The 23,807-nt window shown below is 53.4% G+C and overlaps 1 protein-coding gene across 5 annotated transcripts in view; it reads right to left on the reverse strand.

Annotated features, from left to right (window-relative positions):
* MYRF (myelin regulatory factor) overlaps positions 1–23,807 on the reverse strand; it is a 44,177-nt gene extending 20,370 nt beyond the window's left edge. For all 5 annotated transcript variants that reach the window (XM_033515049.1, XM_033515051.1, XM_033515050.1 and 2 more), the window contains exons 1-5: positions 23,590–23,807; positions 6,121–6,208; positions 5,047–5,373; positions 2,450–2,511; positions 1–52 (exon numbers count right to left, since the gene is read on the reverse strand). The exon at positions 1–52 is cut by the window's left edge and continues 258 nt beyond it. In XM_033515049.1, coding sequence (XP_033370940.1) covers positions 1–52; positions 2,450–2,511; positions 5,047–5,373; positions 6,121–6,208; positions 23,590–23,635 — 575 coding nt within the window. In that variant the 5' untranslated portion in view covers positions 23,636–23,807. The remainder of the gene's footprint in view (positions 53–2,449; positions 2,512–5,046; positions 5,374–6,120; positions 6,209–23,589) is intronic.

Genomic DNA, 23,807 nt, shown 5'->3' on the forward strand with positions numbered 1-23,807 from the left:
GGAGTCAGGTGACACATATTTTCGGGAGTCATGGTCCGGAGGAGGTGAGGATCTGGAAAGAGAGAAAGAGCTGAAGTTAGGAGTGTCCTGATCCCATGTCCAACACTGACCTGTTTATCTTGGATACCCTGGCTGGATGAGGCTTGGAACAACCAGGAAGTGTCCCAGCCCATGGCAAGGGATTGGAATGAGTTGAACCTTCAGGTACTTTTCCACCAAAACCATTCCAGGATTCTAACATTCCATGGGACAATGAGAGAGAAGAGACAATGGAATGACCTGAACAGCCCCAACACTTCCAGGGAGGATTTCTGAGGGGGCACTTTAAACATTTGAACTGAAACTAGGAGGAGACTTTGATCCCTGAATTTAAATAAATAAAAAAGGAACATTCAAATGCAATCCCACCCTTCTCCTCCTCCATTTGGAATGGGATTCCAAAGTCATTCCTTAATTAGAGAGGATTTGACTACACCAGCATCAAAATAAATATTTGGGGTGTGGAGGAACATGCAAATCCATGTCCTTTCCTGTTCTGCTCCTCATCACCTCAACATTCCAGATCCACTCCCTTCCATGGGCAGGGATATCTTCCACTCTCCCAGGCTGTTCCAAGCCCTGCCCAACTTGGCCCTGAACGTTTCCAGGGATGAGGCAGCCATATCTTCTCTGAGAAATCCGTTCCAGGGCCTCACTGGCCTCACAGGGAAGAATTCCTTCCCAATGTCCCATCTAACCCTGCCCTCTGGCAGTGGGAAGCCATTCCCCCTGGTCCTGGTATTCCATGCCCTTGTCCAAAGCCCCTCTCCAGCCTCCTTTTTCTTCACCAGGACAAAGCCCATCTGTTTTTCCAGCCTTTCCTTTGCATCAACCTGTGCCTTCAGGTGTCCCCACAGGTCACCACAAACCTGGCAGGAATGAGGGACTGACTCCTGGGACATGAGAAAACCACCAAGTAGGAAGGGACAGTGACTTTGTTTTAAATGCAAGACAAAGTTCCTTCATGCTCCAATGTGGAAAATTGGATGGAAAATGCATCCAGGGACTGGCCAACCTGGGCACAGCCTCTGGGAAAACGGAGAAGGACGGCAGGGAAGGATCTGTTGGATCCTTCCAGGCTTAGCTGGATGGACTTTGGCCTCAGAACACCCAGGCAGGGGTTGAGTAACAAGGCCAAAGCGCTTGACCAGGAATGGGAAAACTCCTCCCGTCGGAAGGTTTGGAAAACTGGAATGTACTGGCGCTGGGTCCTCCTGCTGAAGACTGCCGGGGCAGGGCTGGCTTCCACCCATCCTGCTCCATTCTAAGGTTTTCTGCTTCCTGCTGGGACCTCTCAGTGCCTTTTCCACACACATGGAACCGGATTCCTCCTTCCAGGCTCAATCCCAAACCAGCCTCCCTTTGGGAGCTGCCTCAGGGACAGCCCAGCCAAGGATAGGCAAGTGATGTGCTTGCCCAAGGCATTCCCAAATCCAGGGAAAATCATCTACAGGAATGCAATCCCAGTTTTGTGGGTGCCCTTCAGAGCCTCCTCTCCTTCCCAAATGAGCTCTGAGCACTCCAAAGTTGCTCTCCCCATGGTGAGCAACCCGGCCTCTTTGTTATATTTAAGGAAGGGCCAGGAGGAATTCCAGGGATTTTTTTTAGCAAGATAAACAGAACTCTTGACCTCTTCCATCACAAAAAAAAAAAAAAAGGAGCAGGCACTGTTCCCAGTGGGGACTGGGCTGGAGCCTGGGGAAAAGGGTTCTCCTGCCGAGGGGGAAGGGAGACCAGGACAACCTTCCCACCTTCCTTCCCAAGGAGTTTTTCCATGGCAGAACAGTGAAGGTCACCAGAGGGACCAAACAACCCTCGGTGGCTTTCCTGGGGGAAGCCAGGAGTACCTTGCAGCGACCCTGGAGGGGGTCCCAGCTCCCTGTGCCATTTCAGTGGGAGCTAAGATCCTCAGGATCAGCTGGAGGGGAGGGAAAGGCTGGGAAGGAACTTACTGGAGAATGGCAGGTTCATGGCTGCTTCCCAGAGCCAGGTTCCATGTCAGGGACGTGCTCCCGCTCCGTGTTCCCGAGGCAGAGGGCAGGACGAGGGGGATGGTGAGCTCCACATCCCGCCCCGCCACGATCTCCCTGCACCCACGGATTCCCACCACGGATTCAGTGTCTGTGGATTCTGGGTTCCCACCACGGATTCCGTGTCTGTGGAGTCTCAGCTCGCCTTCTGTGCTGGTCCCTCTCCCCTTTTCCAAAGCCGGGAGCGGAACAATGGGCGAAAGCCGAGGGATATTTACTAACTGATAATCTCCCCACGTAGTGCAGCCGCCTGTTTTCTCCCGGCTGATAAAGATTGCAGAGCCAACCACTTTCACGGAATAAAGAGGGGGTGGATGCTGGGATTTGGGGTTTGGATTAGGATTTTTTTTTCCCCCCTTCTCCCTTTTTGAAGCACTTACCATTCACCTGCTGAGGGGAGTAGGCTTCTGATCCGGAATCTGGGGGAGAGTCCGGCAAAGTGCTGCGGAGCAATGGAAAAAGAAAAGGGAAAGTAATTTTAATCCAGTTTCTAGCACAACCAAGAGGTCCAGGTGGATCCATGCACCCTCCAGGATCTGTCAGGGAATCCCAGGTCCACCTCAGCAGATCCTGGACACCCTGAGTGTGTCCAGCTGGGATTGCCATCACTGTCAAGTGTTTCCACAGGAGCTTGGGAATAGGGACGTTTTGTTGAGCTGACAGTGAGAATTCCAGGGAACAGAAGCCAAACAGAAACTTATCTGCTTCCCAGGGAAAGGTGTGCTTCCTGTGGAAATGTCAGTGATCAAGTGGAATGCACAGAGCTCTCTCTCCATTCTGGGAAGCTGTTCCAGGCCAGGTTGGAAAAGGAGCAGCCTGGGATAGTGGAAGGTGTCCCTGCCCATGGCAGGTGCTGGGCTACACAGACCCTTTCCATCCAAATAATTCCATGACTCTATGAAATGGGAGGCTTTGGGGGACCTGGGGAGTCCCTGGGATGGATTTTGCCTGTACAAACCTGAGCACCACCACAGCTCCTCCTGTGTCCCCCTAGATATATTCCAGCATCACCAGGAGCAGGATTCGGCTCTGACTGTGAAACATAACCCAAAAAATAGTGGGAGCTCCCAGCTGCCTTTTCCAGCACATCCATGGCTAAGGATGGCAGGACCAGGTCCTGTATGGTGGCACAGCAGGGACAGGCAGGGAGACCATGGCACATTCCCATTTTCCACAGGAATTCTTTTCCATTCACCCATCCTATACCATCAGCTTTATGGATGTGAAATAATCCCAGACAAATCCCACTGCTTGTTGGATGAAAGCCAGCCAAAAAGCAAATGAATAGGGGTGGAAAAGCACAGGACACATTGCTCCACCTCTGCTCCAGATAGCACCCACAATTCCAGCTGGGAATCAGGATATGGAATCCTCCTGGACCAGAGAAACTCAAGGCCCATTAACTGGATTCTCCATCGGAAGCTGCACACAGCAGGGGCTGGAGGGATGAGGTAGGGTGATCCCAAAAAAAACCCTGCCATACCTCTCTCATCCTCCACCTTCCCTTGGAGCACCTTTCCATCATTCCCTTCCTATGCCTGGCTGAAGCATCTATTCCCAGCCTTATTTCCAGGCTCCTTGCCATGTGGGATCTGAGTTCATACTGTATTTCCTATGGATTTATCAGGATTTATGCACCAGCAAGCCAAGTCTTGGCCAGTAACAAAAGGGAACAGCACAATTTAAGGAATCCAGAAGGCTGGAAAAGGTGGACACTGCAGGATTCCCACAGGGAGGTAGCGTGGAAGTGCCCAGTCCAAGGGAAGGGTTTGTTGGTATCCACCACATTGTCCCTGAGCACATCATGGGGTGCTTGGGCCAGGAAGTGGACTCCATTATCCTTGTGTGTCCCTTCCAGGATATTCCATGATTGTCCCACTGGAAAAAGCCTGGCACAAGGGGGAAGAGTCATTCTGGGATGCTGAAGGCATGCTGCCATCAAAGCTGATCCAGTTCAGCTACATCCAAGTGAGGTCTCCACCTCGGACAGCAGGGTGTGATCCCTGCTCATGACATCCTGCAGAATTCCCGATGCATCCAGAAGAAAAGGACATAACAAGGCATCACTTCATTCTTTTGATTCCCCTAGGCTCCAGGTATCCTCCTGGGATCACTGCAAGGGAAAACCCCCCGGTCTGGGAATAAAAGAAAGGCAGATTTTTTTCTTTTAGCTTTCTGGGATGTCTTTCCAAGTTCATCCAAAGGGTGAAAGTCATTGGCTGAGTGTTCCCAAATTTGGGAATCCCCACGTTGTGCTTGGTGGCAACACTAGAGGGCACAAGGCAGAGGGAGAAGAGCCAGTCCTGGAGCCATCCTGGCATCACTGTCCTTGCATCCATAATCCCATGGGAGAAGGCTGTCCAGGGCCACCACCACCTAAAGATCCAGGCTGGGGCACAGCACAGCACCTTGGGATGTTACTATTCCCCTCTTTCCAAACCAGAGAGCAGGAACCACATCCTTTCTCCTCTCGGGAATAACTCCAGTTGGGTCCATCAGCAATTCTAAAACCTGCCTTTCCTCTCCCTCAGAGCTTGTTGAAAAGGACACATCCAGCTCAGATCCATGTTTTCCTTCTCTGGAGCAGAGCATCTGCAACATCAGCCCATAAGAAGATGATCTCCCTGCCCAGGGTAGCAAACTATCCTCTGGGATAGTCATGGCAACATCCCACAGACTGAATTTCATCCCAGAGACTGAATTTTGGCTTGTTCCAGTTTATCCTGTGTCTCTTCCTCCTTAAAAAATGCTCCAGTGTTCTTCCACCTGCAGATGTCCAGCACAGGTATCCAGAACTGTGTGATGGTGTGGGGGATTTCCCCAAAAAACCTTTTGGGAAGCTTCAGGAGCTCCACTTGTCCAAAACCAAGGACATACACAGAGCGACAGCTGTCACTGCTCCGTGGGACCCTCCAGGTGCCACCAGCCCGGAGGAGCCTCCATCCCACCCTCATCCCACCATCCCATTCCCTCTTACCCAGGTGCGTAGGAGGCCTTGGGCTCGGATTTGATTGGAGGGACCACGTTGTTCAGGCAGTGGCCACCCAGGAAGCCCTTGGGCACCACCATCCCATTGTTGTTGTTGCAGTTGAGGTGAGCTCCGTAGGCGGCTCCGCAGGGATTGGCCAGGAGAGGACCATGCCGGATGGGGAGCTGGCTGCCGGCGGGAGGGAGGTGGAGGGGAGCGCTGGGAGAGGGATTGCTCACGCTGCTGATGGAGCTGGTGGGAGGCGCGGGGATGCTGGCGGAGCTGGAGGGCTGGGGGTGCGGGTAGCTGGTGGAAGCAGGGATCTCAGGGAAGCAGCTGAGGGAGAAAATGGGACAATGTCAGGAGAACAGGTCAGTGGGAGTGATGGAAGAGTCCAAAACACACACAGGAATTTCTGAAGTGCCCAGGACAGCAACCTCCAGGAAATGTGTAGCTAGCGGGATCTGCTCACTGTACTCCAGCTTCACAGAGCTGCTATGACAAAGATCCCACTCCCACCCTGCTCCCAGATTCCCTTGGTGCTCTCCAGGTCTACTCCGTCCTCCTTCCCAAAGCTGGGGTACACAGGGAGATCCTTCCCTTCCCCACACTCATGTAGTCCTGGGGATTTAATCCGAGCTCCCAGCGCTCAGATTAAGGGAAAGCATTTATGGTGCCCTTGGGGAGATAAAGAGAGGGAACAAAAAAGACTGGGAAAACTTGGAGGTAAGAAGCCAGAAAGAGTCAGGAAGGATGGGAATGATAAAGGAGCAAAGAGCAGTCCAGGAAGACTCTGGAGGGGCAGAGGTGATTCCTAAATGATTCCTCAAATTTCAGGGCTGGAAACTGCTCAACAGGTTCCCAGAGAAGCTGTGGCTGCCCCATCCCTGGAAGTGTTCCAGGACAGGCTGGGCAGGGCTTGGAGCAACCTGGGATAGTGGAAGGTGACCCTGCCCGTGGCAGGGGTGGAAATGGATGAGCTTCAAGGTTCCTTCCCACTCAAACCATTCCAGGATTCTGTGATCTCTCCATGGAAAATCACAAGGAACACCGTTCCTGCTGTGGAGCAAGGGAAGCACTTACATCTCCGGAGAGTCTTCCTTGCTGATGTACTCTTCCAGGATGCTGGTGTCGATGTTGGATGGTTCCAGAGCTCCATTAATGTCGTGGCCTGGAGGGGAGAGAAGGTGGAAGCATGAGCTGGGAGAAGGACAGGAAAGGGTCTTTGGAAACACCACCAGACCCTTGTGCAGTCAAGGAGCTGATCTGAGAATCATGGAATCACAGAATGGGCTGGAAGGGACCTTAAAGATCATCTCATCCCAACCCCCTGCCATGGGCAGGGATGACTCACTAGATCAGCAGATCCCTGGGGATTGCCAGCTGTCCATACCCACTCATCCCAGTGCGCACACTCATCCTGGGAGATGGGGCACGTGAGACAAGCCAGGGCGGGGACTCAGACACATGGTGGGGACCAGATCCTTTGGGATCCCTTCCAACTCAGGACATTCCATGATTCCCTTTGGACCCTTTGCAGAACACACTGGAATTTCTCCACCACAGCTCTGGATCAGCTCCTGACCTTCCTCCCTCTCCTCTGCTCCATGGGCAGGCAGTAGATTTCCCTGTCCTTTCTCCAGAGGGCTCCTCCTCCCCTCCCTGCCCTGTTCCAGGGAAGCTGGGCAGGGTTTTGTTGACAGAAAATCCTTCCTTTATCTGTCTCTCCCAAGTGGGAGTCCGGAGCCAGCCCGCGGTGCCAAAGGCATTGCCAAGAAAGTGGAAGAGAAGATCCAACTCCCCCTGCCCCGATAAGGAAGTCAGTGAAAGACCATCCTGAAAGACCCCACGTGAAAGCCCAGGAGAAGCCCCTGACCCCCTGGATCCCCCAGGTTCCCAGGAAAGGTCACCCGCTGATCCGCAAAGGCCGGCTCGGGGGGCTCCAGCCCACCCTGGCCAATTGCAGCTCTCCCTCTGCAAATCCCTTTCATACCAAGACAGGCAAATCGGCAGGAATAAATCCAGCTAGGAATTCTGCCAAGCGGACAGGGTGTGCGTGGACACAGGGATCTCTGCCTTAGAAACCTTGGCTGGAGTGGGGGGAAATGCTGGGTAACTGTTCATTTTTTGGGACATCTCCGTGGCAGAGCCCGGGGACCTGGGGGACAGGGTGAGGAAGGTCTTCCATGTGAACACAGGATCCATCTGGAGCAGGGACAGACAATCCTGCTTCCAGGTGAGCACTGAGGTGAGGAGAAGATGGAGCAGGCAGAGCCTCTGGGATCTCCAGGTGTGCCAGCACCTCCAGTATGGAGTTGCAGATCCCAGGCAAGCACAGAGGTGGCTCCTGTCCCTCCACTGTGACAGCTGCATCCTGTCCTGAAGTTCCTGTGATGCAGCTCCACCCTCTTTTCATGGGAGCTCATTGATGACCATCTGTATATCCCTCACTCATCCCTAAGGATCTCTGCCATAGCCTGCTCCCAGCACTTCACAACGACCACACCTCCCAAGGCACCTCTTCAAGCCTTTACTGTGATTCCATAACATCCCCGAAACCTCCTGCCAGGAATGAGCACTCCAGGAGGGTGGGAATCCTCCCCGTACTCCATTGCCTCCCTCCTAGCAAAAAAAAAACCCTGGGCTATAAATCACAGCATGCCTTTGGCAAACAGCCACGGAGATGTCCCAAAAGTCATCAGGAAACTTGTCTTCTTCCCAAGTTTTGGCAATGGGATCCACGATCAAAGCAGCGAAAAGGACACCTGGCCAATTTTTGTGACTCAGCCTGTCCAAGTAAAGTCCGGCTCCAGCAGGTTTCCCTCATACCTCCAAACTCCAGGAGCTCCTCTGTGGTGGAAGAGGAGCCCAGGAACCCCCCAGGAAGGAAGAGATGTCTCTATAGGCAGTAGGACGCTGCGCTTCCAGATTTTCTGAGGGTGCTGAGGCCCTGGCACAGGTTGCCCAGAGAAGTTGTGGCTGCCCCATCCCTGGAAGCATCCAAGATCAGGTTGGATGAGGCTTGGAGCAACCTGGGATAGTGGAAGGTGTCCCTGACCATGGCAAGAGGGTGGGAGTGGATGAGCTTTACAGTCCTTCCAACTCAAACCATTCCAGGACTCCTCTGCTTCCCTGGAGTCACCTTGAGGAGGGTGAGATAAGCCCGGTGACGCGAGAGGTGCGTCAGGGCTGGAGGGGAGACGTGGCTGCCCACCAGAAATCAAGGACCTTCCTCTGCTCCAGGACAGTGGGATTTGCACAAATCCAGGGATATCGGGGCAGGGACGAGGAATGTCCCACCGCCCAGAGCTTCCATGTAGCTCTTACCAAAGCCAGCTTAGGTGATTAATTAAAAGCTAATACTGCTCCATAGTCACGAGATCCCAACGGCACCGGCATTCCCTCCCCCTCCCAAGTGGGGATTAGTGGGAAGCCACCAAGGAAGGAGGGAAGCTCAACACCCACATGGCTCCTCATGGGACAGGCTCCTACATCTCATCCCAGCAAAGATGGAGGGGCCCAGGGAAACACTGAGCTCATCCATCCCAAACCTGCCAGGTCCCTACATCCCTCCTCCTCCTGTCCCTGGCATTGCCACCCTGCTCTCCCACCATGTCACCACTCCAGTTTCCAACTCTTCTCTGGGAAGAGAGCCGTGGCAATCCCAAAAACCCCCAGCCTCTGCCTGAAGAACAAGAAGTTAAAACTCTCAGCACCCTCCTCGTGAGCTGAGCCGGGCGGGCTGAGGCCCCCGGACGTGTGAGAATGTCAGGAATCCCAATGTTTGGACTGGTTTTCTCTGCCTTCCCCAAACCTCCAAACACGCTCCATATCCCAACGGAGGTGCTTCCCACCCCGCCGCCTCCTCCCTGCCCCTGCTCCGACTGGCTCGTCCCTCCTGGTGGCACCTTCCCGGCTCAATGTCCCAGTTTTGGGTGCTCACAGAGGTGGGCATGGGGCCATAGGGCTTGGAAAGAGTTAAGGGAGCCTGGCCTCCGTGAACTGTCATATTTACAGGTCCAAGGGATTTAGCCCGGAATTTTCCTGGAGTGATAGGCTGAGAAGTTTATGGAATTTCTATTTATAACAGTCCCCCCCCTCCCTCTTCAATTCCTACTCTGTTGCCTGTCTTCAAATCACCCCTAATCCTGCCTGGGTCACCTGGGGGTGGGAGGAAAGGAGAGAGCTGGAGAACTTCATCCCAGGATGCGCTAACACGAACCAGATGTGGGAAGCTGGAGATGACGATGAGGTCAGCGCTCTGCAGGGGCTGGGGAACATCAGCCAGGGGTGGGGGGACACCGAGGAGGAGGAGAAGGAGGAGGAGGAGGAGAAGAAGAGGCTGTGCCAAGCCCAGAGCTTTCCTGTGCCATTGGAGCCACGTACCAGAGAATTTTCAGGGAAAACTGAGGCATGGAACAGCCTGGGAGGTGATACAAGCTGGTATCTGCACCAAAATGGTGCAGAGTGAAATAGGATCAGGAGACCCCAGGAGCTTCTGGTTCTATGTGGTCCCGCTCCTAATGGTCCTCCAGACCATGCTGGAGCAGCAGTGGGATACAAGGATGAGCAGGACACACGGAATGAAGCTCCACCAGGAGTCACCTGGGATGCCACAGCAGTGCCGGTGCTTGGCGAGGCGGCGAGCGCCGGCGCATCCCTGGGCTCATCCCTGTGTCCGTGCACCAGGGCTTGGTTGTGCAATCCTCAAGCCAGGCTGCAGCATCGGCACATTCCCGGGGCCCCGCACCGCTCCTCACCCCCTTCTCCCTCCTGCCGTGTTTATCCTTCGGCCCGGGGGGATTGGCTGCTGGCCTGGCCGCGAGCACCAGGAATCCGGGCCATGGCAAACAAACCAAACACCGCCTAAGCCCAGGGAGCCGCAGGGCCAGTGCTCGGCTTCGGAGCTTCTTCCCATCCTGGACGGCTCTGCCCCTCAGGGAGAAGCCGCTCCAGCTGGGAACAGCATCCCTCCCGTGCCTGCCACCTCAGCAAACCCAGAGACCTGGCCTGCACATCTGGACACAGCTGCTTCCATAAGGAACCGCGGGATGACCACCCTACTGCCCACATACCCAGCCCTGGGCTGCTTCTATCCCCTCCGGTGACCCTGGAGGAGCCCCTGCATCCCGGCCCAGCATTCCTTCTTAATTAATGCTCTTTATTACCTGACTAGGATGATAACCAGCCCCCAAATGGGGCTCCTGTAACCAAAGCAGGACAAGGAGCCAGCGCTCCCACAGCTCCCCAAAGACCACCCCAGAGCAAAATCCCGACTGTCCAAGGCATTTCCAGGGGATCCCAGGCCTTTCCTCTGAAGCACAGCCCCTCCTCATCCCATTTCCCCCAGGAATATCATCCTTGAGCAGTTGTCCCTTGGATTAGGACACCTTTTGTCCCTACGCATCCCAACCCGGCCCATGTCCCTTCCCATCACAAAAGGTGGGACTGTCCCAGGCCATGCTGGGGTTCATCCCCCCCGTGAACCATCCTGGGGACATTCCCTAGCCAGCCCATCCCCAAGGACAGCCCTGCCCTTCCAAAGCAAATGGGCAGCTCCTGCATGCCCTGCTCATACCAGAGCAGAAAACACAAGGTCCAAACTCCAACTAATTCCACACCAAAAACACAGCCAAGGATGAGCTCTGGGATCTGTGGGATAAGATCCCAAGGAAAACACCAAACTGAGGGCTAAGAATTTGGGGGTTTGTGAAAATTTGGTTGTCATGGAATTAAAATGAACTAATCCACAGTGCAATGGATACGGGCTTGGAAAAGACATCCTGCCAAACCTTCTCCATGGAGGGGCCAGGATTGTTCCCAACCCACCCATACCTGACCCTCTCCTTCCTGGTGAGCTCCCAGCCAACATCCCTGCTCCCAAATCCAACCCTCTGCATTCCTAGAGAAACTAGGCCATGCCAAGCAGGGCTGGATGCAGGGAAAGCAGTGATCAGGGACAGGGATACAGGACAGTGGGATTTAGCCAAACCCCCAGACTTAGGGAGAAAAAAGAATTTACAGGGTGTTCAGGAAAGACTCAGGAGAAACAACCTGTGAGCTAACTCCAGAGGCAAAACACTTGGAATAATGAACTGGCCTGGTGGGAAGTACAACCAAACCCATGGCAGGGGGTTGGAACTCGATGATCTTTAAGGTGCTTTCCAACCCAAACCATTCCAGGATTCCCTGAATACCCAGTGTCCAGAGGCAGCAGCATCTCCCTGTTCCCTGGAAAGCTCTCTCTGCTCCTACATAATTCCACAACTCCTTAGTTCACATCCACAGATTAATATATTTGGCACAAGTACCTTTGGATGAGGAGGACAAGGGCCTGGGAAACACCCAAAACTCAGGGATAAGGAGATAACAACTTCCATTCCATTCCCCCTTCCCAAGAGGACAAAATGTTGGTGGGAGACATCCCAAGGCACAGGAAGTGTGAGGAGCCAAAGGAAATGATCCTGCTGTGCCATGGCAGGCCACGGGCATGCTCCTTGGGAAGCTCCACAGGAAAAGGAGGCAGAAAGGATGATCCTCCCTCCCAAACTTCCCTGAGCCCTCCCTCAGACCACCTTCTCTCCTCCAACCCTCCTGGAATATCCCCCCATCTCCCCTCGCCAGAGCTCTTCTCCCTCCTGCATCCCTTTCTCCTGGCAGCTCCCCACCCTTGTCCTGGCCTTTCCCCCACCCTGGCCAGCTGTGAACCTTGGCATGGATGGAGCCATTGTCCTGGGAGAACGGGGGCCGAGGAGGAGGAGGGGAAGGTGTGAGAGGGGACACAGAGGCGCGTTTGTCCCTGTCCCTGCGGCCGTCAATGCCGCGCTTGTCCATTCATGCTCTCCGAGGGCAGGAACAGCGGCTCCATTTGGGAGGCTCCAAGGTGCCTGCCCAGGGGGGCACATTGCCCTGTTTGTTTGGAGACAACGCCTTTATCTCCCTTCCCGGGATGAGGGTGTTGGAGCAGGGACAACAGGACCGGAGGAGGCCACTTCATCTGGCGGCTCCCGCTGCACGAGGCCACGGCCTCATCCATGGGAACAACAGGGATGGGGAAAAGCTCCTGAGGATCCCTTCTGCTGAGGTGCCTCACCTGACCTTGTTTTATCCAGATTGCAACTTTGGGAGGGGACAGGAGGGACATTTTCCATAGGATAACACATCGTGGGTGAGCTCCTGGACACAGCTGTGGTGGTGAAGGTCCATATCCATATCCCACACCATTTCCTCAGAGTGAATTATTGCCAGAACGGATAAAAAATTAATAATATAGTTAACAGCTACATACCAGCACCAAGAAGAGACTCAATCCAGCTGCCCAGAGCTTTCCCATGCTCAGCAGTGACCAAGAGAGAGAATACTCAGGGAAGCACAAGGAGATGACAAAGTTGATGGCAGATCCTGAGCTGTCATCCCACTGCTCTTCTGCAGGGAATGCAGTCCCTGGACACTGACCTTGATGCAGGGCAACACTGTGGCTCTGGAAAGGCTCTTAGGGAAACTGGAGATCCAGGATGAGCCATGATCAGATCAATTCTAAGATATCCACACCACACACACAGGGAACTCAGGATAACTCAGGATTTGGAGAGGTGCTGCCTCTCTTGGAGACCCCCCCAGCACAAAACAATCCTTAGGGAGGGAGGTTAAGAATGGAACAGCACCAGGATACAGGAGCAGAGGCAGCCAAGCATCGCCGGGAACACCATGTCCAGATCGGACACATCATTCCCTCCCTTCCAACTGGGAGGCACCAAGGTCTGTCCAGGCTGGATAATCTCCAGAGACTGGGAGGAAAACGCAGAGCCATTTATCTAGATGGGACATTTTCCAGGGCCTGGGAAGGGCCATCCCAAGTTTTGTGCAACCACCATGGATCTTTCACAAGGAGCAGCGTTGGGTCACCAGGGTTTTCCTGCTCCTCACACAGCTGGGACGATTGCTCCAGAGTTGTCTCCCAAGAAAATCACAAGGGGTGTGAGCTTCCTCAGCCATGTGGATCCCACAGGATTCACCCAAGGAGGATCCCACTTTTCCCAGGATCTAACACGACCAATAGAAGTGGGACAGGTCCAGGGCTGTCATTTCTGTCTCCATGGTCCCATGGCAGGGGGTGGAATCGGTCTTTAAGGTCCCTTCCAAACCAAACCATTCCAGGATTCTACGCAATTGAATCCATTATTGAAACCCCAAAATTCCCTAGGGATTGCTGCCATGCTGGCTATTCTCACATCCACTTCTCACAGTGCACTGAGGTTTCTTTTTTAAAAAAAAACAACAAACCCTTGTTTGCCTTTTCTGACCAAGTCTGAGCCATCCTGGAACATATTTCCTGCTCCAGGGATTTAGCAAACACTTCCCAGACAATACAGCCGAGATACCAAACGTGCTGCTTGGATCCCGTCCATCTCATGCGCTCCCTGGGTGTTCCCGGGATCACTTCAAAGCACTGGGCTGGCTGGAGAGGCCCAGATCCAGAGGGAAGGTTCCTGGCATGCTGCTTGAGGATGTGCCATGGGGAGGAGAGGATCAGGAGGTCGCTTGGGAAGGTGGGAATGCGTCGTCTCCAAAATAAATCCCAGGCACAAGGATATTCCTAGCAGAGACCCCCAGGAAGGGACCGGGGTAAAAAACATTCCAGGGGGACCTTCCTGGTCTCCACAACTCCCTGACAGGAGCCAGGTGGGGGTCAGGCTCTGCTCCCAAGGAACAGGGGACAGGACAAAAGGAAATGGCCTCAAATTGCAGCAGGTGAGGTTTAGATTGGATATTAAGGAAAATTCCTTCATGGAAGGGGACATGGGAAAGTGGTGGTCTTGGTAATGCCAGGGGAATGGTTGAACTGGATGATCCCAGGAGGCTTTTCCAACCTAAAAGACTCCACGATTCCACAATCTCTGCTCACATGGGGTGAAAGAAACTCCCAGGATTCCTGGCCCCTTGTTTCTGTTCAATTGCCTCTGCAAGGGATTATACGGATACAAGAAAGGAAGAGGCGGCAAAGCCCTTTTCTCCTGGTAAAATCGGGATGGTGATCTCAGTCTCATGGATAAACTCTTTGTGGCAGTGGGAAAAAACCTTCAGAGCTCATCCCTGCTGCAACAAAACCAGCAATGAAGGAAAAACACCTTAACAACATGAGAACGGGGAATGGTTCAACTCCATGATCCTGCAGGGTTTTCCAACTTAGACCCAGCTTTTACAGGTTGGGAATCCTGTAAAAATCCCTCTCAGTGATCATTCCTGACCTGTTGCATCCAAAGATGCCCTCTGGATGTCCAGAGCCACACGATGTGTTCTTAAAACCCAGGAAGTAGGAAAGGTCCCTACCTTGACATTCCACAGCCCATCCCATTGGACTGAGTTGAGCTTGTCCAGTTCCCTTCCCTGAGAACACCAGCACAGCTTCCAGCATCCAAACTCCTCATCCCAGGTTGTGAAAGCTGTTCCCAGCCTGCAGGTCCTCACAGGGCTGTTCCCTGCATCCCTCTGGCTCCCCAACACTGTGAGGTGAGTTTGGGAATATCATTTATCACCCAGCATGTGTTGGGTTGGAAGGGACCTTAAGGATCATCCAGCCCCACCCATTCCATGGGCAGGGACACCTCCCCCTCATCCAGGTTACTCCAAGCCCTGTCCAATCCAGGCCTGGCCTTCCCTACACCTCAACCTCTCCATTCCAATACCCCTTCCAAAAAACTGAATTAAAACAAGACAGAACGGAAGGGACACGGACAGGTAGGATTCCCCCCTGCCCAGAACTCCTCGGAATTTGGGATGGATGGGATCTGGGAAAACCCCATGTATATTCAGGAGAGGAGCACCAACCGCATTATCAGCAAGCAGCCAACTGTAAAAAGGTCTGATGGCCCTTAAAAGGCTTGGTTTTCCAAGTTTTCCTTTACTTAAGCAGGTGTTTCATTCCCAATAAAGTCAAAGCGTCCTTTTTAGTGCTTCCATGAATCAATGTCCATAAACCCTGGCTTGTCATAACACAGGAGATAAGCCAAGATCCAGTAGGCTGATAAGATGTTTGCTTTCCTGTTTATGTGGATTTCGAGCAATCGACACTCAGCATTGAAAGTCGTAAATGATGTGGATGCCCCAGCCTCTGGAAGTGTTCAAGGCCAGGTTGGATTGGGCTTGGAGCAACCTGGGACAGTGGAAGGTGTCCCTGCCCATGGAAAAAGATTGGATTTAAGGTCTCTTCCAACCTAAACCATTCCAGGATTCTATAAATCAATGATTTATAGAATCAATGGATTGAAACTTCCAGTTCTTTGGAAATCCCACCTGAGCCTTCCAAAAATCCTGTTCCACGCCGACCCCACGCCCTCTGCACTGTCTCCTCCCCACCAAACTACTTGGGTAGGAAAACCAGAACAATTTGCCACTCCATAGCAAGGTTGGGGTGATACCAAAGACAATAGAAAAAAACAGAGAAAATCAAATCAACCCAGAAAAAATTCCTTTAATGGCTGATTTTTACACCCAGCCTGGATCCAAGCACTTGGAGGCTGTTTAAAACCCCAGCCTTGGCTTTCCCAACCAATTCTCCTCCCTACCACCCCAAAACCCAGGGAAATACACAAGTGTTCGCACTTGGGAACATTTGTGGACAGGGAATTCCACAAGAATTCTGTCTGCTCCATTTGCAACCAGGCCTAGCCACTCTTCCCACCTTTCTCTCTCCCTGTTTGGAGTAACTGCCCCAAAGCAGCCAAAGTTCAGTGAGATAAGTGGTGGACTCTGAGTGTCACATTACATTTTCCCTCGGGAAAGAGTCCTTTCCTTCAAATGTGCCTTGAACACGCTCCAGGTGCTACTGGAAGCCGGCCTGGAGTGTGGGATCCTGGGCAGGCCATGTTATCCACCACCACTGGATCAGGAAGAAGATACCATGGATGGGAGTGGAACTGGAAAATCTTTAATGTCCTTTCCAACCCAAAGCATCCCACAATTACACATCCTGCTGCGCAGGAAGAATGGGGAGAAGGAAGGTCTGTTGGATAAGCAAGGGCATGCCAAGCATGCCAGTCAGTTGGAATAAAAGGATATATCCATGAAAATATAAGTGAGAGCCACTGGATAGCCAAGTGTGGTGTCCAACCACAGAATCCTGGAATAGTTTGGGTTGGATGGGACCTTCAAACTCATCCAAGTTCCATTCCCTGCCATGGGCAGGGACACCTTCCACTAGCCCAGGTTTCTCCAAGCCCTGTCCAACCTGGCCTTGGACACTTCCAGGGATCAATCCACCCTCCACTCCTCAGAGTTCCCATTTACCCTCCACAGCAGCAGGATGGCGGCTCTCTGCCACTGTCTCATCCCTGTCTGTCCATCCCCAGTCCTGGCATCCCTCTGGAATGCCCCATGCTAAGGGTTGTCTCTCCTGAATGATGCTGGAGCACGGGACGGACACCCGGAAAACACCGGCTTGGCCCCAAAAGCCACGAGACCGTTCCTGTTTGTGTCTCCAGCCACAGCTGCTCCCTTGTCCTCTGGCACAGCACACGCTGGTTAATCATTCCTCAGGCACATTCAGTGTCCCGGGATTCTTATCAGAGAGTGCAAAGTCCAATCAGCAACACCACTGGGAAGAGGCAGGAGGGTTCCCCGGCAAGGGAGGCAAAGCTGTGCCGGAGCAACGCCATCCCCAGGCTGGGACACCCGAGAGGGATGCCAAGGCATGGGCTGGGAAGTGCCCTTGGGTTCACTTGCACCTTCCCAGCACAGCTCCCAGCTCCGGATCAAGGAGTCCTGGAATGGCTTGGGTTGGAAGAAACTGTAAGGATCATCCACTCTGCCGTGGGCAGGGACACTTTCCGCTACCTCAGGTTGCTCCAAGCACTCTCCAACCCGGCCTTGGACACTTCCAGGGATAAGGCAGCCACAGCTTCTCTGGGCAACCTGTGCCAGCACCCTCACCACCAGATCACTGCAGCCATTCCCACCAGGAACAATCCATAGGGCCCCTGTCTAGAAGAGGGAAAGCAAAGCAGGATCCCATCTCTCTTCTTTGAAATAACCATGCCCAGGAGCCATTTAATTCCCTCTTTCTGCCAGCTGGGATGACTCTGTCCTGTAAGGCCTCTCACTGATAAGGGTGAGGAAGCAGAAGGAAACCTGTCCATCCAGCATCCCAAGGCTCCTCCTTGACCAGGATTCCTTTCCCATATCCCTGCATGCAGCAGCCCTTCCACACCCCATCCCACGCACGGGCTCAGCCGGATCTCTGTGTCACCGTTTCCACCCTGGTCACACCTCCAGCACAACTCCCTCTAATCCATCCCAACTGCCACCTCTTCCTGAAGCTTCTCCCTGCCCGTGTCCGGGCATCACTCCCAGGGCACCAGCCTATGGAAGGGGCATTACCCAGGACTTGGGCAAAGTTCCTCCTCCTGGAGCCTCATGCTGACATCACATTTCCAAATCCCAGCCTGCCCTTTATCAGGCTTTATGGATCCCCCTCTCATGAACAACTCTCTGGCCTTACTCCACCTGGATGTCTCGTGCTCTTTTCCCAGGATAAAGGAGTTTTGGGCTCCAGGATAAAGGAGTTTTCGAGAAATGGGAGGGAGAAGTACCAGCACAACCATCACAAGACCACGCCAGAAGTGGCAGCGTTTGGCACATTTCCCTGAAGAGCAGACGAGGGTGAGCCCTTCGGCTGAAGAGACTCCAAGAATCTCCTACTGGGATGGACGTGGCAGCTTCCCCCAGTGTCCAGGAATGCCACCTGGGTGTGGTGATGAACTCAAGGGGATGTTTTTGTCTCTTCCCTGCTCTGCTCAGGCCCTGGGATCGAGCTGGACTCAGCAGCATCCTCACATCACCTGCTCCTGTGGAGGGCTGACCAATCAGGCAGGCAGGGAAGCTTCAAACAGAGGGAAGAGAGAGGAAAACCAGGGAACAATCCCATTGGGAAGAGAGAAAGAGAGGCAGAGGGGAAAGCAAGGCAAGCCATGGAAGGGCTGGGGGTCCGTGCTGTTACCTGCTCGGATCCAGCGCATCCTGAGCATGGTGAGAGCCGATGTCAAGCTCCCGCCGTATCCCTGCTCTCTCCCTGTGTCATTATTCCCTGAGCTCAGCTCCTCCAGCTCCCAGGGCTGCTGCTGCCTGCTGGTTTTTCTATTCCCTCCGGGAAGAGTGGGAGGGCCGGGGAGGCGAGCGAGCAGCCGCTGCTCCGCGCTGGGATTTGGGACCGCGAGGGGATTACCCGCAGGGATGGTCATGTGTTTGTGCTGTACCAGCTTCCCCGGGCCCATTCCGGCACGGGCTGACTCCCGGCTCCCAAAGAACTCCGGGCAAAGCCTCTTACCTTCCCACGGCGCCAGCCAGGCCCCGCAGCGACTGTCACCTGTGCCGCCACCTCATCCCCAAGCTGCTCCTCCCTCAGCCAGGAGCACCCCCCGGCAGGGATCACGCTGGGCTTTTCCAAGGGGTTCTCCCCCTGCTCCGGCAGCTCCGTGTGGGAAAAGCTCTCTCCAGCATCAAGCCTTGGAAATGGATTTGGGGGCAGGCAGAGGGTGGTGAGTGAGCAGGAAGCCCCAAAAGAGCCATTTTTTTCAAGGCATTCCATGAAAAACGATGTTCTGATCCGTGCAGTTGCATTTTTATGTCAAGCCCAGGAACCTAAAACATGAGATACCAGGACAGAACCCCCAGGTTCCACTGTCCTCCTGCCCTTTCTGCTCCCAGTTTTCAGCCTCAAGACATCCCAAAAGGAACAGGAAGACTTGGAAGCAGCCCCTGGATTCTCATGGATAAGCTGGTTTACACCTGCAGGAATCTGTGAATTCCTTCTCCACTCATTCCCACCACAACCAAACCCCCGCTTATGGCATAGCATGGGGGACAAGGGGCAATCCCAGCTGTCCAGGGGTCACCTCACTCCCTCAGCTCCACTATTCTATATTCCTTCATCCAAGGAAATCAGGGAAATGCTCCAAACCTCTTCCTGTAGGGCGACACTTCCTCCTCACAGGCACCAAGTGCTCCATAATCAAAATCACCAGGAGTGTTAACCAACACCAGGAACACGGGAACAGGCTGTCCAGAGAAGTTGTGGATGACAGAGGGAGGGTTTAGATGGGATATTGGGAAGAAATCCTTCCCTGGGAGGGTGCTGAGGCCCTGGAAAGGATTTCCCAGAGAAGCTGTGGCTGCCCCATCTCTGGAATGTCCAAGACCAGGTAGGATGGGGCTTGGATAGTGGAAGGTGTCCCTGCCATGTGGGACTGGATGATCCTTAAGGTCCCTTCCCACCCAAACCATTCCAGGATTCCTTGATCACACATATCCAAACATTCCCACAGGCAAAACCATTGACTCCCCATTCCTGTGCGCACACAGAGCCCAGCAACCCCTGCACAGACACACGGCTGCTCCACAGACAACATTCCCAGTGTTCCAGCCACTTGTGCTCCATGAAAACCTGTGGAGCTGTTGGATAACTTCCATGGAAATCTCCCCCTTCTGCTGAACCAACTCTTGTCTTTCCCAGATCCACCTCAACCCCAAACCTGTTCAACTTCCAGCGCTTGCTCTCCTTTCTCTCTTCCTTTCCTGAATTCCCGCTTCCCAGCCCCCGCCGGCCCCGCTCCGCACATCTTTCCCGCTGTACATTCTTCCCCAAGCCCTTATCTCATAAATTAGCCAGGAGAGGGATCCCAAATAGCTGAGCCGTGGCGTAAGCGTTTCCCTGAGGCAGGGGCGGGCAGGAGCAAGGGAAAGGTTGGGAGCAGGATGCCAGCCAAGGGTCAGACGCTGTCAACTCCCTCCTTTTCCTTTGAATCCAAACACAAACGCTCCAGGAACACTCCCAAACCCATGGAAATCTCCTTTCCCTCCCCTGCCAGAACCCTCCCCGGCATCCCATGCTCCCTGCTCCAGGATTTTTGCCTGAGCTCTCCTCAGGCAGGATGGGCTTGGGCACCTCCAAAGACATGGATCAGCTGTGCTAACACAAACCACAGAGCTTGGGAAGATTCCTGAGTGGGAAGGGATGATCCATAAAGATCATCCAAGTCCAGCTCCTGGCCCTGCACAGGACAATCCCAAAAATTCCACCATGTCCCTGTGGACAACAAGAATCTTCCTAACACAGGAGAAGCCCAGCTTGAGGACGCTCAATATGGAAAGCCAGGATTGCATTCCCACCACCTTCATCCCAGGAAAGCGTGAAATTATTCCCAATGCATCTTTTCCCTCAGAGACTTTTCCCATCCCAAACACCAGAGCAAAGCTTGAGATCTTTCCCATCATTTTTCTGCTTCTCCATTCTCACACGCCTCAGATCTCACCCACAAAGAGCAGACAGCCATATTCCAGGGAAATCAGGATATCTGGGAAAACAAGATTACCCAGGGAAAAAAGGATATCCATGGAAGTAAAAATACCCAGAAAAACAAGGATGTCTAGGGATACAAGGATACCCAGAAAAACAAAGGGTACCCAGGAAAACAAAGACATCCATGGAAATAAATATATCCAGGAAAACAAGGATACCCAGGAAACAAAAATACACAAGGAAATAAGGATATCCAGGAAAACAAGGCCACCCAGTGAAACAAGAATAGTCAGGGGAATAAGGATATCCAGGGAAACAAGGAAATCCTGCCTGAGCAAACACCAAGGAAAATTTAGGAAAATCCAGGTCCATCACTCACAGATGAGAAAACCGGAGGCACCAACCAGAGCTAAGATCTTGGGAGCACTTGCTTCCCAAAATAAGCCTGGCTCTGCAGATGGGACCAGCCAAATTCCAGGATTTGGAATGACCACAGGCACCAATTCTTCCCCAGCTCCACCAGCACAGCCCCCACTCCCAAACGTCTCCGTGAGGAGCCCAGTTAATCCTTGTCTGACACTGGGAAATACCAAGGGCTCAGGGATTCCTCTTAAATTTTCTGGGATTGCTTACAGCAGGCTCAGATCCTGGGAAAATCAGAGTCAAGGAAAAGAAAGAGAATTCCCAAATTATTCCAGGGTTCTCAGCCTGCAGGAAGAAATCTCTTCAGGGATGGGATGATATGTGAGAAGAAGAAAATATTTCACTCCAAGAGAAAAACAGTTTGGAAAATGATTTCCTTATGATGGGAATTCAGTGATAAATTTTAAAGGAGTGATGGGATAATTAATTTATTCCTGTAAATTATTAAATTCCAACAGTTCTATTGTTTACCACATCCAAAATCCATTAATTCCTCAGGAGGGCCAGATTCCAGAGTAAATCCAACTCCATGCCATGATTTAAGGCCCTGACCTTCACTCCCAAAAAACCAGAGGATCAGTTTGGCCTCAGAATTCCGCGGAGCACCACAATTAAACTGGGCACAAGAGGGGAAAAACTGAGCAACAATTCCTGGTGGTAAAACTTCCTTCTCTTCCCTTCTCCTCCTCCAGCTCTGTGTCGGAACAGATGCTCTGGAATAACAGCGGGAAAGGGATTGAGCTGCCCAAACAAAGTTGTGCTCCGTGGAATATTTGGCTCAGAGAGGTTTTAAGAAGGATTTTATAGCTGAGGGTAAGAAATATCCTTCAGGCACAGTTTCCTTGATCCTAGATTTTTACAGGGACAGGATGGTTTTGATTCAAGAGAGAAAGAAAGAAGGAGAAAGATTAAAAAAGGGGAAAAGGAGGAGGGAAAAGGGAGAAAGGAGAAGGAAAAAGGGAGAACAGGAAGAAAAAAGAAAGAAAAAAAGCAAATAGAGAGGAAGAATCCTAGAATGGCTGAAGTTGTCAGGGATCTCTTGGAGTCACCTTGCTCAAGCAGGATCGCACCCAGAAAGAACAGGAAAATAGCAAAAGAAAGAAATCTCCACATTATAATAAATACGCTCTGGGGAGAGGGAGAAATTCCATGCCTCCAGCTGAAGAGACAGAGAGCTGGTCCATAAACAACACTGGGATGCAGGGCCAGAGCTCCGCAGGACTGCCAGGAGGTGCTCAGCACCCTCAGGATGGGAAGTGGGAAAGGAGAATTTAAGAGTTTGGCCCAAGTGAAATCCTAAAACCAAAGGAAACCTCAGAAGACTGCAGACAACATGGGCTGGGAGCAGCTGATAAGAGCCCTCATGGCGAGGCTTCCCATCTTCCCTAATCCTGGGGCTCCTGGGAATCTGGGATCATGGTCGGAACTAACAGGAGGTGCTTCTTCCTTTGAAGAAGAGATGCCTTACTGAGAGATCAGCTGGATGCGGGAGAGAGGGAAGCAGGGAGGAAGCAGCTTGAGCTTCCACTCGCTCCCAAGAGCATCTTCTGTTCCCACTTTCCAGGACAAATCCTTCTGCAAGACAAAGAATCCTAGGGACAGTATTGTCCCACCCCAACTGCCTCTGGGGGCTCACTGCACAATCCCACTGCTCCTAAGGGGCTGGATCATGGATCGGGATCCACCCCAGGACCTGTCGGGGCAATGGAGCCTCACCAGGATGGGCATGTTATTCCCTCAAGCAGCACATCCATGTGCCAGGGGCTCATCCCAAAGGACACAGCCCATGGCAACTACACCTCGGCCCGGCAAGTGACCAAGGACCCCACTGGAAAACAAGGGAGGAAAACAAAGCAACGAGGAGGAAGGAGAAGGATCCAACCACTGTGAGGAAGAGCGGAGCGTGCCAAGCAGGCCAGAGCAGGGAAGGGAACATGGAGCTGAGGCAGAAATAACAATGGGATCAGGCAACACATCCCAGTGCAGCCATGAGCAACCACATTCCATCCAACAGAGGCCAACTCCTCTTCCCAACCACTTTTCCACTCTGGTGGGAAGGAGAGCGATCCAGAGCCATGCGGTGTCCACAAGGATCCAGGTTCCGGAAAACATCTGGAATCCATAGGCCAGAGCCACTGCCATGAGCCTGCTCCTGCTCCAAGGATGGTGAGGGACATTCCAAGGTCCTTGTTGGGGTCGCAGTGGGAATCTAACGCATGGCACAACACAATTCCCAGAATATCCAGCTTGGCACCCACGGTGTGCACTGGAGGATGCACTGCTGCCCCTGGATTGTGCCCCAGGACAGGGATCTGTGCCATTCCAGAGCTGGACAAGGCTAGGATGGTACAGAACCAGACTGAGAGAGGTGGGATTGTTTAGCCTGGAGAAGGGAAAGCTCCAGGGATACCTTGGAGCCCCTTCCAGTGCCTGAAGGGACTCCAGGAGAGCTGGAGAGGGACTTTGGCAAAGGGCCTGGAGTGACAGGACAAGGGGGAATGGCTTCCCGCTGCCAGAGAACAGAGCTACACGGGATGTTGGGAAGGAATTCCTCCCCGTGAGGGTGCTGAGGCACCGGAATGGGTTTCCCAGAGAAGCTGTGACTTCCCCATCCTTGGAAGTGTCCGAGGCCAGGTCGGACGGCGCTGGGAGCAACCTGGGACAGTGGAAGGTGTCCCTGCCCACGGCAGGGGGTGGCACTGGATGAGCCTTAAGCTCCCTTCCCACCCACCCCATTCCAAGGCGCGCACCGTGCGCTGCCTTTGGGGGATCCCGGGATCGGGCTGGGATCGAGCCGGGATCGAGCCGGGATCCCGGGACCGCGGTGCCCCCGGTACCTTCAAAGAAGCGCTGCAGAGCCTCCGTCTCGTCCACCACTTCCATGGCTGGGCCATGCACGGGCCGGCCCCGGCTCAGTCCGTGCGGCTGCAGGGAGGCATCGCCCCGGCCCGGGGGGCTCCGCCGCGACCCCCGAGCCCCGCCCGAGCCCCGCTCTCAGCGCCGGGCTCCCGGTGCCCGTGCCCAGCGCGGCCGCCCGATGCCCATCAGCGTCCGC

The sequence above is a fragment of the Parus major genome, chromosome 5 (assembly GCF_001522545.3).
Source record: "Parus major isolate Abel chromosome 5, Parus_major1.1, whole genome shotgun sequence".
NCBI lineage: Eukaryota > Metazoa > Chordata > Aves > Passeriformes > Paridae > Parus > Parus major.